General features: G+C 51.3%; 1 protein-coding gene across 1 annotated transcript in view; it reads left to right on the forward strand.

Annotated features, from left to right (window-relative positions):
• SH2D4A (SH2 domain containing 4A) overlaps positions 1-16,661 on the forward strand; it is a 64,716-nt gene extending 48,055 nt beyond the window's left edge. The window contains exons 9-10 of the mRNA XM_068970751.1: positions 14,356-14,576; positions 15,443-16,661. Of these exons, the coding sequence (XP_068826852.1) occupies positions 14,356-14,576; positions 15,443-15,535 (314 nt within the window). The 3' untranslated portion in view covers positions 15,536-16,661. The remainder of the gene's footprint in view (positions 1-14,355; positions 14,577-15,442) is intronic.
• Positions 16,662-17,754: the final 1,093 nt, after the last annotated feature.

The raw sequence follows: 17,754 nt of genomic DNA on the forward strand, positions 1-17,754 counted from the left end.
GGAGCTTCAGTTTCAGCATCAGTGCTTCCAGTGAATATTTAGCGTTGATTTCCTTTAGGATTTGGTTCTCTGTAGTGAATCCATTTATCTGAGCCTCATTTTCTTCTTGCATTAAATGAAGGGGTTGAGCACTGTGACCTTTAATTAAAAGTTCTGTGGTTTTGATCCCTGCAGTTAAGGCTGCGAGATGGGCTTGTTGGAGGCTAAGCAGAGGTCAGCTCGTAAAGCATGTCTCTATTCGATGCTTGAAACTGGACTCATTCAAACCGTCTATTTACCCTGCACCCACCTCACCGACCTCTCAGCTTCTTGGATTTCAAAAACAGGCGGACTTTCTGTCTGCTGCTTCTGCGAGCTCTGTGGCTGGGTTGGATTATCACTGGCTCTGTGGACAACAAAAGCTTTAAGACAGAAATCACGTTTTCTCACAGAGAACGCTTGTCCTAATGGGTGTCTTGGTTTGAGTTGTGTTTAAGACTACTCTCTTTTCAGCAGGATCATTTCACGTAGAAATAGAGCCACAAAAATCAGCACCCAAACCCACAGAATGGCAAACTCCTCTGAAAAAGAACCAAGTCGTCTGTGGCAGGCTCTCTGCGAAGGGGCTGCTTATACAGGTGCAGCAGAACCATCTAGTTTTCTCTGAAAATGTGGGTTCTCTGGTGACTGAGGCTTTGTAACTGTCTGTGCCCAGAGGAGCCCGCTCTGTCTCGGGGAGGAGGTTGTAAAAGCCTCCTTCCCCTTTCTGCTTTCCTCTGAAGATTCTGGGGGAGGGAGTGAGAACAGTGTCAAAAGAGAAACAGAAAGAGCATGGTCAGCACCTCCACCATCTCGCATTGCCTGTCTTTTCCTTTTTAAGATAAACAGTGAGGAAACCAGCCTCTCTAGTCTCTGTGTCATTGGGCAGAAGATGCTGCTGTTCCTGGTTCCAAGGGTGCTAGCTGTTTTAACTGCAGGGAGTGAGACATTCAAAGTGCTGATGTTATTAAAAATCCTGATACTTTAATAGGCAGTTTTACTTGAAAGAGTTGCTATGAGCTAGGAAGACACAGTTGGGCTAAAAATTTAGTTGAAGCTTTGGTTGAAATATGAGACTCTTGGATTTTACCTGTCATTTATTAATTGCTATTGTTGATGATTTATTTTCATTTATACAAATATTTATCAGTTGTATCAGTCGTGTCTGACTCCTTGTGACCCTGTGGACTGTAGCCCGCCAGGCTCCTCTGTCCATGAGATTCTCCAGGCAAGGATACTGGAGTGGGTGGTCATGCCCTCCTCCGGGGGAGCTTCTCGACCCCAGGATTGAATGCATCTCTTACATTTCCTGCATTGGCAGGTAGGGTCTTCACCACTAGCTCCGCCTAGGAAGCCCGTTGTAAGCGAAGTAAATAATATGATATGATATAGTGATGCAATAGTAAATACACAGCCATGTAGTCAATGTAAGTTCTTATCTTTACTTTTAAGAAGAAAAAACTTTGTATTTCTGTGATAAAGAGAAGAGGGGCCACAGCTTATCTTTTTGAAACATAACTGTTTACTAGGAAACGTGTTTTGAAATAACAGGATGGCAGTTCACTGTGGGTTTACTGTCTTCCTTTCATTGACTCACACCCCTAAATCACCCTTTGTAAGTTACTGTTTTGGCCACCTAATTTTCCCCCGATAGAGTCTGTATTTCACCCCTTTCTCTAAATTAACTTTGAGTAAGGATGAGGGTGAGAAGGCAGGGACCAGGGAAGTGAGGGCAGCTGGGCCTCTGGCTTGTGGGGCGGATGGGGACTGCACACCGTTGGTGAGGCAGGACCCCAGAGGATGAGGCGGGACCCCAGAGGACCCCAGAGGATGAGGCGGGACCCCAGAGGATGAGGCGGGACCCCGGAGGACCCCAGAGGATGAGGCGGGACCCCGGAGGACCCCAGAGGATGAGGCGGGACCCCGGAGGACCCCAGAGGATGAGGCGGGACCCCAGAGGACCCCAGAGGATGCAGGAACTTAGGGGAGGGGGCAGGGCACTCGTTTGGGGTGTGATGACTTTGAAGGTTCTTTGGGGCCTTTGTGTAAAATGGTCCCTGGGGCAGCCAGACTAATGGGTCAGAGCTGGAGATAATAGACTGGGTCCTCAGCACGTAATTGGAAGCGTGGAGTGGAGTGCATGGGGTTTTCCAGGGGTGAGCTGGGAGGGTGTGAGAGAGGAGCTGAGGACGCGCCAGGCAGCACCCAGCACGGTGGCAGAGAGGAGCAGACGGACAGCAGGTCCGGAGACCGCCCGCTGCCCGCAGCTTCCTTCTTGCTCAGGGAAGATCAGGCTCTGAAGGCTGTCGACTGATGAGACAGGGCCCGCCCACACCAGGGAGGGTTTTTCTCTCCTCCTTTGAACATGGTTTTTCTAATTATGACAGTACCGGGAAAATAAATCCAGTGCCAGTGATGTAACAAGTATTATAGCTGCTCTGCAGATACAGGGAGTGTTAAAAGCCATATTCACTTTGTATCTATTTTTACTAGGAAATAAACCCTGAAAAACAGAATTAAGGCTCCTTTTTTACTCCATTTTGATGCTGTTTCCTCTTCCCAAGGGATGAACCATTCTTCTGAAGCTGTCTTTTCCATCCATATTTACATTTTATTACGTGTATATATGTGTGGGTACTTCAGGAAAATATATTTTAAAAATATAAAACACAGGTGTGCATATGTTTCTACAAAACAGAACAATGTGTTTAACATTTAACATATGGTATCATGTTGTAGGCATTCTTCTGAAACATGCATTTTCTCTCAATATTATGTTAAGTGGGTTTTCCCTTGTTTATAAAGGTAGGCTAATCATTCCTTGTACTTGTAGTGCAGTATTTTATGATATATGTTATTTATGCATTTATAATACACATATAAAACATGTAATCTTTTGTGTTTGATGATATATGTTTTATTACACACATACACACGTGTGTCATTACGCATTCATCTCTTCGCCTACATTTGGCACAATTTTTTTGCTATTACGGAAAATGATGTGGTTGGTATTCACCCTGAACATGCCTCCTTGAACACATTTGTGATCATTTCTTCAGGGTGTATATTTAGCAGTGAAATTGCTGGGAGGTAGGATATGAACCTCTTTAAGTGTTGCCAGATGTCCTCCAAAGTGGTTAAACAAAGTTATACTCCCACCAGCTTAATCTTACCAGTGGAACCACCTTATTTTAATTTGCATTGATTTGTCCTTGGTTTAGTTTTTCAGGGTTCCTAGATAGGTGGGTTGGAGAAGGCAATGGCAACCCACTCCAGTACTCTTGCCTGGAAAATCCCATGGGTGGAGGAGCCTGGTAGGCTGCAGTCCATGGGGTCACGAAGAGTTGGATATGACTGAGCGACTTCACTTTCACTTTTCACTTTCGTCCATTAGAGAGGGAAATGGCAACCCACTCCAGTGTTCTTGCCTGGAGAATCCCAGGGACGGGGGAGCCTGGTGGGCTGCCGTCTATGGGGTCGCACAGAGTCAGACACGACTGAAGTGACTTAGCAGCAGCAGCAGATAGGTGGGTGTCTTCTTCTGTTATTCCTTGTAATCATTTGACCATTCTTTCTGGTCAATTCAGTGCCCCAAGGCAGCACAGAGTTTTCTTAGCTCCTAGCTTGGAAAGGTGGCTTCCCTGGTGGCTCAGATGGTAAAGAATCTGCCTGCAATGCAGGAGACCAGGGTTTGATCCCTGAGTCAGGAAGATCCCCGGGAGAAGGGAATGGCAACCCACTCCAGTAGTCTCGCCTGGAGAATCCCATGGACAGAGGAGCCTGGCTGGGTACAGCCTATGGGGTCACAAAGAGTTGGACGTGACTGAGCAACTAACACTCACAGCTTGGAAATGTAGTGTGATGCAGGCTTAGTACCAGACTCCCGAGATGGATCACTGGGCTTGAGTTGTGTTTTCTCCTCTGTGAATGGAGGTAATAATAGTATCTACACCACAGTGTTGTTTTGTAAGTAAGTCAGCTGACATCTGAGAAGGCTCAGGTCCTGGTGCAGTGTTTCTGTTGTAACTGATCAGCCTAAAGAGAAAGTTTACCCCTCCGGTCCCCTCTGCCCTTCTCCTCCTCATCAGCCTCACCCCGCCAAAAAGTATAGTCTTCAGCAGCAGCATCACGTACAAGAATGAGGCAGCACTTAAATAACATAGATCTTAATTATTTTCCTCAATTATTTACTTAGGGCCTGTCCTTGATAATAGCTTCCCTGGTGGCTCAGACAATAAAGCGTCTGCCTGCAATGGGGGAGACCCGGGTTTGATCCCTGGGTTGGGAAGATCCTCTGGAGAAGGAAATGGCAGCCCACTCCAGTACCCCTGCCTGGAAAATCCCATGGACAGAGGAGCCTGGTAAGCTACAGTCCATGGGGTCGCAAAGAGTTGGACATGACTGAGCGACTTCGGTTGTCCTTGATAAGTCCAGAGCCCAGGAGGGCACCCCAGAAGGCAGGAATAATCTGGAAGGACCAAAGGAGAGCCACCCCGCAAACAGGGAATGAAGCTGCTTGCAGTCATCCCAGGCAGTTACGATTGCTTGTGGGGTCAGCAGGGAGGGTGTGGAGAGACGGCAGTGTGTCCCGGGGTTGCTGAACAGTACTGTGTCTTTTATAGGTGTATAATCTGAGTATTGTAGTCTGCTTGGTTTTGTTTCCTCAAGAAGGATTGTCTTCTCTCTCTGTCCTCACCCCTCACCTCCTCTCACACGTGAGTGTTCAGGACTGTCTTGATTGTCAAATACGATCCGTGTTTTTATCCATTTCACTCTCCCGAGTAGCCACCCAGTTACAGCACCTTCCAGTCTGGGCTGTTGGTGCAGTTGGCGGTAAGTGTTGAGAAGCCCTCTTGGCTAACTTAACACCCCGCTGAACACAGTCATTGCACTCATCCTGTCTCTCGCTATGGGTCCCCAAAGTAGGTAGGTATGTAATTAACTGTACTCACTTCTTGAAGAAAAGGGCTGGGGAATAAGTAGAACTGAAGTTGGAAGGTCCATCCGTCGCCCTGCAGACCCGTTTCTTCACTCTGTCCATCAGCATTTTCCTATTTCTGTGAGACACGCAGCAGTGTTGGGAGCTTAGGAGCCAGCAGAGGCTGCGAGCGGGAAGACGGGAAAAAGATGGAAGGAAATGCACAAACAGATTTCTGACTTGGGAGACCTCTAATTGCTTCTGGTGTTGTTAGAGAATTCACATGCTTGCTTTCTGCATCAATAGCTGATCATTATTCCTCTGAAAGGTAATTTACGCTTCCTTATCCAAATGTGGAAGTGATTAGACGGTTGATTAAATATTTCCACCTGATTTATTTCTTTTGAACGTCTTTGCTGTTGTGGCATATGATCAAACCTGCCCTCCAAATGCTTTACATTTTTAAAAACCTTTGTATTTTAAGCTACTTAAAAAGTAAATCCCTTTAACATCTACAGGATACCAACACAGTTCATACCACAGCTATTTTGATTGCTTCCATTTCTCCTGCGCTGAGCTGTAGCTCAGCTCAGTCGTGTCTGACTCTTTGTGATCCTGTGGGCTGTAGTCCGCGAGGCTCCTCTGTCCATGGGGATGCTCCAGGCAAGAGTACTGGAGCGGGTAGCCATGCCCTCCTCCAGGGGATCTTCTCCACCCAGAGATCGAACCCAGGTCTCCCGCACTGCAGGCAGATTCTTTACCATCTGAGCCACCATGGAAGCCCAAGAATACTAGGATGGGTAGCCTATCCCTTCTCCAGGGGAACCTCCTGACCCAGGAATTGAACCAAGATCTCCTGCATTGCAGGTGGATTTTTTTTTTTTAGTGTTTTTTTTTTTTAATTTTTACTTTATTTTACTTTACAATACTGTATTGGTTTTGCCATACATTGACATGAATCCACCACGGGTGTATACAAGCTCCCAATCCTGAATCCCCCTCCCACCTCTCACCCCATATCATCTCTCTGAATCATCCCCATGCACCAGCACCAAGCATCCTGTATCCTGTATCGAACATAGACTGGCACTTCATTTCTTACATGATAGTATACATGTGTCAATGCCATTCTCCCAAATCATCCCACCCTCTCCCTCTCCCTCAGAGTCCAAAAGTCCGCTCTACGCATCTGTGTCTCTTTTGCTGTCTCGCATTCAGGGTCATCATTGCCATCTTTCTAAATTCCATATATATGCTTTAGTGTACTGTATTGGTGTTTTTCTTTCTGGCTTACTTCACTCTGTATAATCGGCTCCAGTTTCATCCATCTCATTAGAACTGATTCAAATGTATTTTTTTAACGGCTGAGTAATACTCCATTGTGTATATGTACCACAGCTTTCTTATCCATTCATCTGCTGATGGACATCTAGGTTGTTTCCATGTCCTGGCTATTATAAACAGTGCTGCAATGAACATTGGGGTACACGTGTCTCTTTCAGTTCTGGTTTCCTTGGTGTGTATGCCCAGCAGTGGGATTGCTGGGTCATAAGGCAGCTCTATTTGCAATTTTTTAAAGAATCTCCACACTGTTCTCCATAGTGGCTGTACTAGTTTGCATTCCCACCAACAGTGTAAGAGGGTTCCCTTGTCTCCACATCCTCTCCAGCATTTATTGCTTGTAGACTTTTGGATCGTAGCCATTCTGACTGGTGTGAAGTGGTACCTCATTGTGGTCTTGATTTGCATTTCTCTGATAGTGAGTGATGTTGAGCATCTTTTCATGTGTTTGTTAGCCATCCGTATGTCTTCTTTGGAGAGATGTCTATTTAGTTCTTTGGCCCATTTTTTGATTGGGTTGTTTATTTTTCTGGAGTTGAGCTGCATAAGTTGCTTGTGTATTTTTGAGATTAGTTGTTTGTCAGTTGCTTCATTTGCTATTGTTTTCTCCCATTCAGAAGCCTGTCTTTTCACCTTACTTATAGTTTCCTTTGTTGTGCAGAAGCTTTTAATTTTAATTAGATCCCATTTGTTTATTTTTGCTTTCATTTCCAGTATTCTGGGAGGTGGATCATAGAGGATCCTGCTGTGATTTGCAGGTGGATTCTTTACCAGCTGAGTTACCCTGGAAGCCCCACCATTTTTGATACACCCTTCAAATGTTCCTTCTCTACAGGGGGTAAATCGTATCCATTTCTGTGGAGGCAGTTACTCTCTCAAACCTAGGTTCCCTAGAGAGAAGTGTCCAGGAAGAGTCCTGCGTCTTTGTCCTCCCAGCGTTACTGAGTCCAGGCTCACTGCTCGGCATGATAGGCCAGTACGTTGAGAGAGGAAGTGTTGGGACATGGAATAGTAACTCTATTTGGAAAGCAGAAGATCAAGAAGATGGTGGACAAATATCCCATAGAAGCATCTTCCCTGAGTAAGAATTCAGGCTTCTTTTATATTAAAAGGGGAGGGAGGTATGGTTGGCTGATGCAAACTTCTTGGTGTTGGAATCCTTTGTTCTTACAGCTGTCTCTGTTGGTCAGGTCATAATGTTCCTGTAAACCTCCAAAGAGTCAAATGTTATTCTCTGTTCTGCAACTTTTTATCTCTATGTGAATATAAAAAGTTATACCCTTAAAAGATCAGAGGCTTGAGAATGGGCTTCCCATATATTTCAGGCTATGGGTAACATTCTTTCTAGAAAAGGTGCAGAGCCCAGCATGACTCAGCACAGGCCACAGGACACAAAAGTTAGATAGAAAAAAGAAACGGATGCAACATGGAGTCAGTCTTGCTCTTCCAGGTACTCTGCAGTGTGCAGTCCAGGCTCCGTCAGCACACTCCTCCAGGGCTGACTCTGTATACCTGGAGGGGTTGCATTGAGAAAGTCTCACAGAAGTCTCCCAAGATTTCTTTCAGGCTAAAACCTTAATGAACCTGGACACTGGCACTCTTAAGCGATGATCTGTCCTCCAGTCATTTTCCTGAGGCTTGGAGATTTCTTACTTGTGGGGCCATCAAAATTCTGCCCATCTCTCACAAAGGGATTTTCAAGCTTTGTCTTGACTTACACACAAATGACCCAAAGTCACCCTAATGTATCCACCCTGCCTCACTTACACCTGTGATTCATCTCCCTCATGGAGTGGGAGAGGCTGTGGCTGGCAGCAGGAGGATCTGGGTGCCTGTGTGTGACAGGGAAGGGCATGGGAGGCTTTGACCTTGGGAGGGCCCAGCAGAGCCTGAGCCACGAGCCCAAGGACTTGCCTCCGCTCAGCACCGAAGCTCCATCTGCCCTGTGGCCTCAGAGTGCTTTGTCCACGGTACTCTCCGCAGTGCTCCGCTGTGCCTGCCTAGTCTTAGCTCAGTTGTGAACTAACTGAAGATGAAGACAAAGGCGTGAAAGCTGGAGTACTCCTGCAGATTTGAGACGCGCTGGCTTCTCTGCAGCGAATACAACACAGTTGCCTGGGAGACCCTGACTTCTTTCAGACATTACCCCGTGCAGCAAACTTGCTGCAAAACTCTTAGTATCTTTTTCCACTAGTGTTGAGAGGAGTTCATGAACCTCAAAGCCCTCCCTGGGGTTTTTCAGATGCTGCCGTGGGGTCCTCGCCCTGACACTGCCGGCCACGGGGGTCACTGCCTGCCTCTGCCAGGAGCCCTGCGCTTCCCACTCCTGACGCCCGGGGGCTCCAGGCTTGTGGTTCCCACATGCTCTCGGAGGGGCCTGAGAGGCAAGACAGAGGGGAGCGGGTGGGTCCCGCTACGGACAGCAGCTCTGCTGGGGGGTTTACTTGGGATATTTTACACGGATATTAGATCCATGCTTCTGCCGTCACATTTTCTTCGTCATCACGGGCCCGTGTCCTGGATTTCTGCTGTCACTGTCAGAGCAGGCTGGACACTGCTCCTCGACGCTGGTGGTGGGGAGGCTGGGGAGAGGAGCCAGCTTGCTGGTGCCAAGTGCATCCCGGGGGCCACGCTGCCTGCACCCAGCTGCCCGTCCCCCACCAGCCGGCTGCGTGGCCTCAGCAAGTTGCACGACTCCTGCACTTGCCTGTCATATGTCCGATGCAGATAATACATTACCTTCCTCCCAGGCTGGTCGGAAAACTCGGTGAGGTATAACGTGCAACGGACTTAGAACCGTGTGTGACGCATGCTCAGTCACCTTTAGTAAGTGTTGGCCATTAAGGTGATGAAGTGAGAGCAAATGACGTCAGTTTAATCTCTGAATTACTAGGGAAACATTATGAATAATATTTTAAGAGCTCTGACCACTTTTCCTCATCCCTAAGGTGCCTGAGCCCTGGTAGCTCAGCTGGTAAAGAATCTGCCTGCAGTGCAGGAGACCCCAGTTCGATTCCTGGGCCAGGAAGATCCTCTGCAGGAAGGCACAGCAACCCACTCCAGTGTTCTTGCCTGGAGAATCCCACGGACAGAGGAGCCTGGCAGGCTACAGTCCATGGGGTCGCAGAGAGTCGGACACGACTGAGAGACTAACGCTTGCACTTCCCAGGCGCCTGAGCGCTCAAGGGTACTTGTCAGCATCGTGGTGGGTCTCCTTCTAGGCAGAGGACCAGGGCAGGACCCAGAGCCTCTCTGAACCTGCGTCCTATACGTGCTGAAAGATCAGAGGGTGAGGTAGGGGGAGCTCTCTCCCGAGTGTGATTCGCCAGGGGTGACGTATACGCTCTCAGTCTGCAGGGCTCTGCTTGAAAACACCGCCGGCTTTTCTCTCGTCCACCCTGCCCTGGGCAGGTGGCAGTGCGGGGCTCTGAGGTCACCTTGAAGCAGAGCTGTGTTCCGTCAGGAATGTCGACTCGGTGCCAGACCTCCCTTCACCACCGTCTGGGGCAGAGAACATGGGACAGATGGCAAGAGAGGGAGAGGTTGAGACAGCACCTGGGGGCTCCACCACCCCAGCAGACCCTGAGATCAGGGACCCCCGAAGGCGCGGGGTGGCGCTTCTTTATCCACGACCACCGAACTCTGAGCTGAGGGGGTCACAGGGGTCACGGTGCATCGTCCCCACATACAGGGACCGTACTCGGTAATCACTGAAAAACACATCTTTAGGATGCCCAAGTGGGAAATGAATACCTCTTTGTGAAATCAATCTCATTTTAAATTCTCAGCCAACTCCAGGGAAGTTTCATGAGCCCAGTGGGTTGGGCTAAGCCAAGCCCTGGAGCAGGAGCCTGAAACCACCACTAACGTGTCCTGTAGCTTCGGGTGCCTACCTTCTTTCTCAGTTTTCCCATCTGTAAAATGGCCATTGCTCGCTTGCTTGCTTAGTCGCTCAGTCGTGTCTGACTCTTTACGACCCCATGGACTGTAGCCTTCAGGCTCCTCTGTCCATGGGATTCTCCCAGCAAGAATACTGCAGGGGGCAGCCATCTCCTTCTCCAGGGGATCTTCCCAACTCAGGGATTGAATCCAGGTCTCCTGTGTTGCAGGCAGATTCTTTAACCATCTGAACCACCAGGGAAGACCCCCAAATGGCCATGCTTCTGCTTATTCTAAAGCTGTTTGGGGAAGAAAAACAGTGAGTAGGAGCCCCTGGAGCCCGATGCACCAGGGGCAGGTGTTCTGGAGGGTGGGTGCGAGCTTAGCTTCTCTGGTCTAGCCTTTGGTTCCAGCCCGCGCTCCAGGCCCACCCTGGGGCCTCTGAGACGTGGGCCTTCCCCTCTGTGCTCAGTGGGCTGTGATAGCACCTTGTCTCCAGGCCTCAGTGAGGATCAGATGAGGGAAGGCCCACCTGGGGGAGGGCCAGGCAGACGTGAAGAGCTCTCAGTGCTGCTGTTACTGAGTTCTCGTTCGTTTGGTTATTGAACATGGCTTTTCCAGGTGCCGGAAACAGGTCACACAGGTGTGCGTGTGACTCAGGCCTGGGGGTACCTTGGAGAAACACGAGGGCACCCCTGGTCCCCGTTATCAGCCCTCAGCCTAGTGGCAGTGGGTGCTAGGATTGTCCTGGAGAGGGACGTTTCCCACTTGACTGTGACCGAGGTCTGCGCTAGACCTTTCCCGGGCGTCTTCCGGGTGGCAGTTCCTGAGGGCGTGAATATAAACTAGGAACGGTGGTTGCTCACAAGGAGGCGCCGCAGGGAGAGACCACAGGGCATGCCGGGTCCCTTCCAGAGGTGTGGACCGTGCTGGCCGGGTGGACGTGGGGCTGGGTGAGCCCTTGGAGAGGCCAGAGGGAGGCAGCCTGGGGGCATCACAGCCTCAGCAGGGGCTGGAGGAAGACCACTGTCTGTACTAGAACCAATTTCTTAGCATCATGCCCTGGGCAGGGGTCCCCCGGTGATTAGCGTCTGATGCTGGACTTTGGTTTTGCGTGCAAGAGCCCCCTTTGCAGGCAGACCAAGCTTGCCGTTTGGCCATGACCTCAGCCAGACCTCCCTGGAGGCCCCTGCTACCCTTGATGGCATCAGGAGAAACTGCATGTCGACTTGTGTTGTCAGATGCCCCGAGAGCTTGTGTCCTTCAGAAACCCCGACCCTGCGGTGAAGCGAATGAACAAAGCGCGGTGCTCACCTTCTGCACCTGCCGTGGGCACCACCGAGGGGAGAGGGCCCCCGCGCTGGTGTCTCTGGAGCCGAGGCAGAGCCAGGGTTTGTGCACGCTGAGAACAGCTACAGGCCGGGGGGGCTTGCAGACGGTCTGATTTGCAGCTACTCTATGACCTGACTTGAGGAAGAATTTGTCTCATTCTGGTTATAATCTTCCAGAATGGCTTTTGTTCTAGGAATCGGACTCCATCATGCTGAAATCCAGATATTATAAATAACAACATCCGTATCGTCTGTTGAAGTCACTTGGAATTTCAGAGTCAGCCTGTCAGGGAGGAGAAGAGAAATCTTTCCAGGATGAAGTCACTGAGCAATCCCCCAGGTTTCAGAGAGCGTCAGTCCCAGAGTCTTCACACCGTAGCCCCTGCAGGCCCTGGGCAGGCTGGTCACTGGTGGCCTGGGTTCAGCCTCCAATGCCCGCAGTGGGACCGGGTGTGTAGAAGGTGAAATGGGCAGGAAGGAGCAGCTGCCGCAAGGATGCTCACCTGGGTATTAGTTGGGCGCCTGACGTGGACACCCGGCAGCGACCCCAGGGGCTCCTCAGTCACAGCGCCTGCTGTGTCCAGCACCTTAGTCTCGTCAGGAAAGGGAAGGAAGGTGACTGGACTCAGCGGCCTGTGGGATGGGGTCCTGGCAGAGCCTGGACACCAGAGGAGCGGCCGCCTGCTTCTTTCCTCCCAGGCACGTTTCCTGTCCGTGAGGGGCTGGCCGCAGGCCCTGCTATCGCCCCACGTCGCCCTGGAGCTGAGCCCCCACACCCAGACGTGCGGGTTCGGGCCCTGCTGGGGAGACGAGGCCCGGGGAGCGGATGATCTCTAATCCTCCCTTCTCAAAGGTCTACTTACAGAAAAGAACACAAGTGGTTTATTTGACGTTTTACACTGGATCCTTAGGTTTAATTCTCAATTAACTTTACTAACTTTAGTCTTGTCAGACTAAAGAGCTGTGATAATCCATTGCCTTTTCACCAGGAGGCCTTTTGGGTTTCTCTCTAATCGTGATACCGAATGTCAGCATGGAAGAGGCGGGAGGTTCCATCTGCTGACGCAGGAAACGCGGCCCTCTGGCCAGAGCTCAAAGCAGCTCACCATCCTGCCAGCACGTGTCTGCACACTTCCTCTCTGTCTTATCACGTCGTGGGCTCACCTGAAGAATTACAGATGAGGAGGAGCAAGCAGGGGAACCGGGAGCATGGGTCAGACCTGAGCAATCAGTGTGGACTAATTGGGGAAGGCTGGTCTTGAATTCCTGTGAATTCATGAGGCATCCAAACTATGCGTGTGTAGCATAACACGTGTGTGTGTGTGTGTTTGAAGAGTGGCATCCTTTTGAGCATCTGTGAAGACACAGATAGTACGCATATACACACGTGGGGCTTCCCTGGTGGCTCAGCTGGTAACGGATCCGCCTGCAGTGCAGGAGACCTCAGTTCAACTTCGGGGTCGGGAAGATCTGCTGGAGAAGAGATAGGCTACCCACTCCAGTACTCTTGGGCTTCCCTGGTGGCTCAGACAGTAAAGAATCCACCCGCAAGGCAGGAGATCTGAGTTCGATCGCTGGGTTGGGAAGATCCCCTGGAGGAGGGCATGGTAACCCACTCCAGGGTTCTTGCCTGGAGAATCCCACGGGCAGAGGAGCCTGCGGGCTACAGTCCATGGTGTCGCAAAGAGTCGGACACGACTGAGTTAGTGACAGTGTCCTTTGCTGTGACTACTCCTAAATGAGGCTTCATTTAAAGGAGTGACGCAAGAGATGCAGGCATGCACACACACGTGTGTATATGTGCTGTGCTTAGTCGCTCAGTGGGTGCCCGCCTTCGGCACTGCCAGCCTTTGGCACTGGATCACTGTCTATAGTGAGGCTGCTCTGTGAGCAGTGGGAGGTTTGGCAGCATCCCTGCCTCCATGCACTGGAGAAGACTAGAGCCACCCCCACCGCCCAGCCCCAGTGTCTGAGACGTTTCCAGACATCGCTCCAGTGAGAACTCCCGCTCCAGATCTCGTAGGATCATTCCCAGGCCCCAGGGTCCCCATCAGTCAACTTGGGAGAGCTCATCCTCCCAGGATGACCGTCAACGGTCCTACCCCTCAGAAGCCACATGACTCCCGTGCTTGTCACTGGGTGAAACGTGTTCTGAGGGGCGAGCGTTCCATTCGTACTGCATACGGGGCAAGTCGCTTCAGCGGGGCCCAACTCTTTGTGACCAGGCTCCTCTGTCCATGGGGATTCTCCAGGCAAGAATATTGGAGCGGGTTGCCATGCCCTCCTCCAGGGAATCTTCCCCACCCAGGGATCAAACCCAGGTCTCTCACGCTTCCTGCATTGGCAGGTGGGTTCTTTACCTCTAGCACCACCCTGGGAAGCCCTCCATTTGTACTACACATTTGCTTATGGAACTTCCCCCATCCCAGAGAAGGCGATGGCACCCCACTCCAGTCCTCTTGCTTGGAAAATCCCATGGATGGAGGAGCCTGGAAGGCTGCAGTCATGGGGTCACTGAAGGTCGGACACGACTGAGCGACTTCACTCTCACTTTTCACTTTCATGCATTGGAGAAGGAAATGGCACCCCACTCCAGTGTTCTTGCCTGGAGAATCCCAGGGACGGGGGAGCCTGGTGGGCTGCCGTCTATGGGGTTGCACAGAGTAGGACACAACTGAAGTGACTTAGCAGCAACCCCATCCCAGGTACCAAATACCAGATGACGAACCACAGTACTGCTCCAAGGAAACCCAGCGTGGACTTAGGGCTGCTCAGGTTCTTACTGGCTTTATCCACACGGCTGTGTTTAGCAGAGGGGAGCTCTGGAAATGATGTGGCTGAAACCCCTGCCCTTCTTTCCCGCAGGAATCCTCACCGTAAACAGAGCGAACGAGCTTCTGAGCACCTGCGTGCCGGGCAGCTTTCTGATCCGGGTCAACGAGAAGGTCAAGGGCTACGCCCTGTCCTACCAGTCTGAGGACGGCTGCAAGCACTTCCTCATAGATGCCTCCTTGGACTCATACAGCTTCCTGGGCGTGGACCAGCTGCAGCACGCCAGCCTGGCCGAGCTGGTGGAGTACCACAAGGTGCCGCCCCGTGCACGCGTCGCTCGCTCGGTGACAGGTGTCCTGCAGCTGCTCTGACAGTGAAAGGCGGCTCCATGGAAGACAGCTGAGACGAGCAGGGGGAGATCAGCCCCCCGCTTCTGTAACTCCTCCCGATAATAGTGCTCGTGCTCAATTGTGTCCGACTCTCTGTGACACCACGGACTGTAGCCTGCCGGGCTCCTCTGTCCGTGGGATTCTCCGGGCAAGAATACTGGAGTGGGTTGACATTTCTTCTTCCAGGGGATCTTCCCGACCCAGGGAGCAAACCCACATCTCCTCCACCTCCTGCATTAGCAGGCGAATTCTTTTAACCGCTGAGCCATGTGGGTAACCTTCCCGATAACAAGGATTGTTAATTGCACCTCCTTTATCACTGAACCTGGTCCCTCCTCATCAGGGAGAACCCACTGGAGCAGAGAATGCACGAGATGATGCAAAATCTGTGCACTCCAATCACATCTGAGAACACTTTTTTTTTAACGTATGGTTGATTTACAGTGTTGTGCTAATTACTGCTGTACAGCAGAGTAATTCCGTTACATATGTACACACACATTCTTTTTAAAAATACATTCTTTTCCATATGAAAACACCCTTAAGTGAGAGCACAAGCCCGGGAAGGAGGGAGACCACAGGGCAGCTTGTGGACAAGAAATCTCTCTTTCGGGGTTGCCTAAGCCAAGAAAGCTTAGTGTAAAGCGAGGGGAGACCAGAAGCTGTGTGCTCCAGCAAGGCAGGAAGGGCTTCTTACGAAAGTGTCCTGTAAAATAAGACATGGGAGCCTGGGCTGAGGCCCCTGCCGCTCTTGGGGGGCTGCAGCCTGACCTGTACTGTCTTCCTCACAGGAGGAGCCCATCACCTCCCTGGGAAAGGAGCTCCTTCTGTACCCCTGCGGTCAGCAGCAAGAGCCGCCCGACTACCTGGAGCTGTTTGAGTGACAGCCCTGCAGCCAGCAGACCCCACGGCTGTGGACACACGTGAGAAGCCACGGCGAGCCGATCCCGAGCAAGTGAAAGGACCCTTGAGGTTCCATGAAGATCTCTGTACGCATGCTAGAGTTTCACGCCAAGAGGGAATCACCTCCTCCAGCAATAAAGGGGGATGAGCCCGAATTCCGCAGCTCCTAACACGAAGGCCACAACACTAACGACGTGTGAGACAAACCAAGAAACTGGTACCTGGTAGGAATCAAGCACGAGCGAAATCGCTTCGGTCATGTCCAATTCTTTGCGACCCCATGGACTGTAGCCCGCCAGCCCTCTGTCCATGGGGATTCTCCAGGCGAGACTACTGGAGTGGGTTGCCATGCCCTCCTCCAGGGGATCTTCCTGACCCAGGGATCAAATCCACATCTTACATCTTCAGCATCAGCAAGCGTGTTCTTTACCACTAGCGCCACCTGGGAAGCTGGTTGGAATAAAGGGACACCTCAAAACCAGACTCTCCCGCGGCCTCACGGGAAGGTCTCAGGCTCCTGTGCAGGTGAGGTTCAGGTGACACTGGGGGCTGAGCCGACCGCCCCCGCCCACCTCACTCACTGGGTGTGTGGCAGCCAGGGTGCGGGACACACAGGGAGAACGATTTGAATGAGGAGTTTGAAGGTGTCGGAAGAGGGGCTTCACGTGGACAGAAACACCCTGGGCGAGGGCGGGAGGCGAGGGACCCGTGAATGAGGTGGTTTCCCGGCTCTGGGGGAGCAGGCACGGCTCTAGCCAGGACCACAGAGAAGGAAGGGGGAAGCCCCACAAGTGACTGGTGTTGGCAGACGGAGCAGGGCATTTGGGGGAGCGCCCTGGACACTGTGTCCTGTAATGAGACCGCCCCCCCCCCGCACCTGAACCTGACCTTATTTGAAAACAGGGTCTCTGGGGCTGAGGTCAGACCAGATGAGGGTGGGCCCAAGGCCGACAGCTGGCGTTCTGACAAGGAGAGGGGGCTCTGGAAGTGGAGGCACACGAGGCAGAGTCGCGAGTGAGGAGCTGCAAACCCGGGGACAGGGGCCCGCAGGGCGGCTGGAGCCCCCCTCCCCCCGCCAGGGCCCTGGGGACACCTCAGCTTCAGACTGCTAGCCCCCAGGACTACTATGCAATAAATGTCCTTTTTCATAAGCCGCTGAGTTTATGGTAATTTATTACGGGAGAGCCCCAGGAAACGAATACAGACATTTACGTCATCCCGGATGCTGACATGCACTGTGTACCCGTGGTCACTGTTCAGCCTGCCCACCTCCTAACGAGGGGAGAGCGGGAGATAACCGCCCCTGGCAATTCTGGCGGATGCACTGGGCCAGGCGTCTCCTGCCCCACTGAGCCCACCCCAGCCTCCAGCGGCTCCTGGAGGAGCCCCAGCGAGGTCGTCCCGGGAGAGGGGGCCCTGACTGGTACTCCGGGCAGCTGTTCTCCTAAAGGAAGCATAGGGCTGTAGCAGTCTGTCTGAGGGTGCTGGTTGTGCAAAACACGCCCTGACTGGTAGAGTATAGTCAGAAAAGGGGGTGGGGTACATGCATGTGTGTGAGTATGCATGGGTGTATGTGTGCTTTAATGAGAAAGTTTTTAAACAGATTATTGTTAAGTGTTGCTTAAAATGTCCCACGTGGTTTCTGTTGTCTGAGAGATCGTGGCTCAGTTGTCTAAGAGATCGTGTCTCTCGGCTTTCATGTCTAATAGTAGTTTGGCAGTCATGACATCACAGAACTGCAGAGACACACAAAGGCTGGGGGTCAGAAACTCCTGTTCCCATCTCTTCCCACCATTAGCTGTACGACCTTGGACAGGTCCCTCTACCTCTCTGAACCTCAGTTTTTCACTTCTAACAAAACAAGGTTGGGATAACCAGGTCATTATTTATTTTACCCAGCTCTGAAATCTCAGAGTTCTGAAATGAATAGAAAAATATCCTATAGTCACTAGTAATTATGAAGACAGATAAGATGTTGGCATCACCCTCTGCTGACAATTATTTTGGAGGAAGTAAGGAAGTCATATCCAGACACCACTCCGCTGAGTGACATCCCATTACACACACATACATGTAGCCCACCCTCTTCTCACCACACCATCCCGCTGGAGGAAGACTTGGAAAATAGAAGATGAATGAGTGAGTGAACCTGCTATCAGCAGGGGAGCAGATTTGAGTTCACAATCTTACCCTGTTGGTT

The sequence above is a fragment of the Capricornis sumatraensis genome, chromosome 4 (genome assembly GCF_032405125.1).
Source record: "Capricornis sumatraensis isolate serow.1 chromosome 4, serow.2, whole genome shotgun sequence".
In the NCBI taxonomy this organism is placed as follows: domain Eukaryota; kingdom Metazoa; phylum Chordata; class Mammalia; order Artiodactyla; family Bovidae; genus Capricornis; species Capricornis sumatraensis.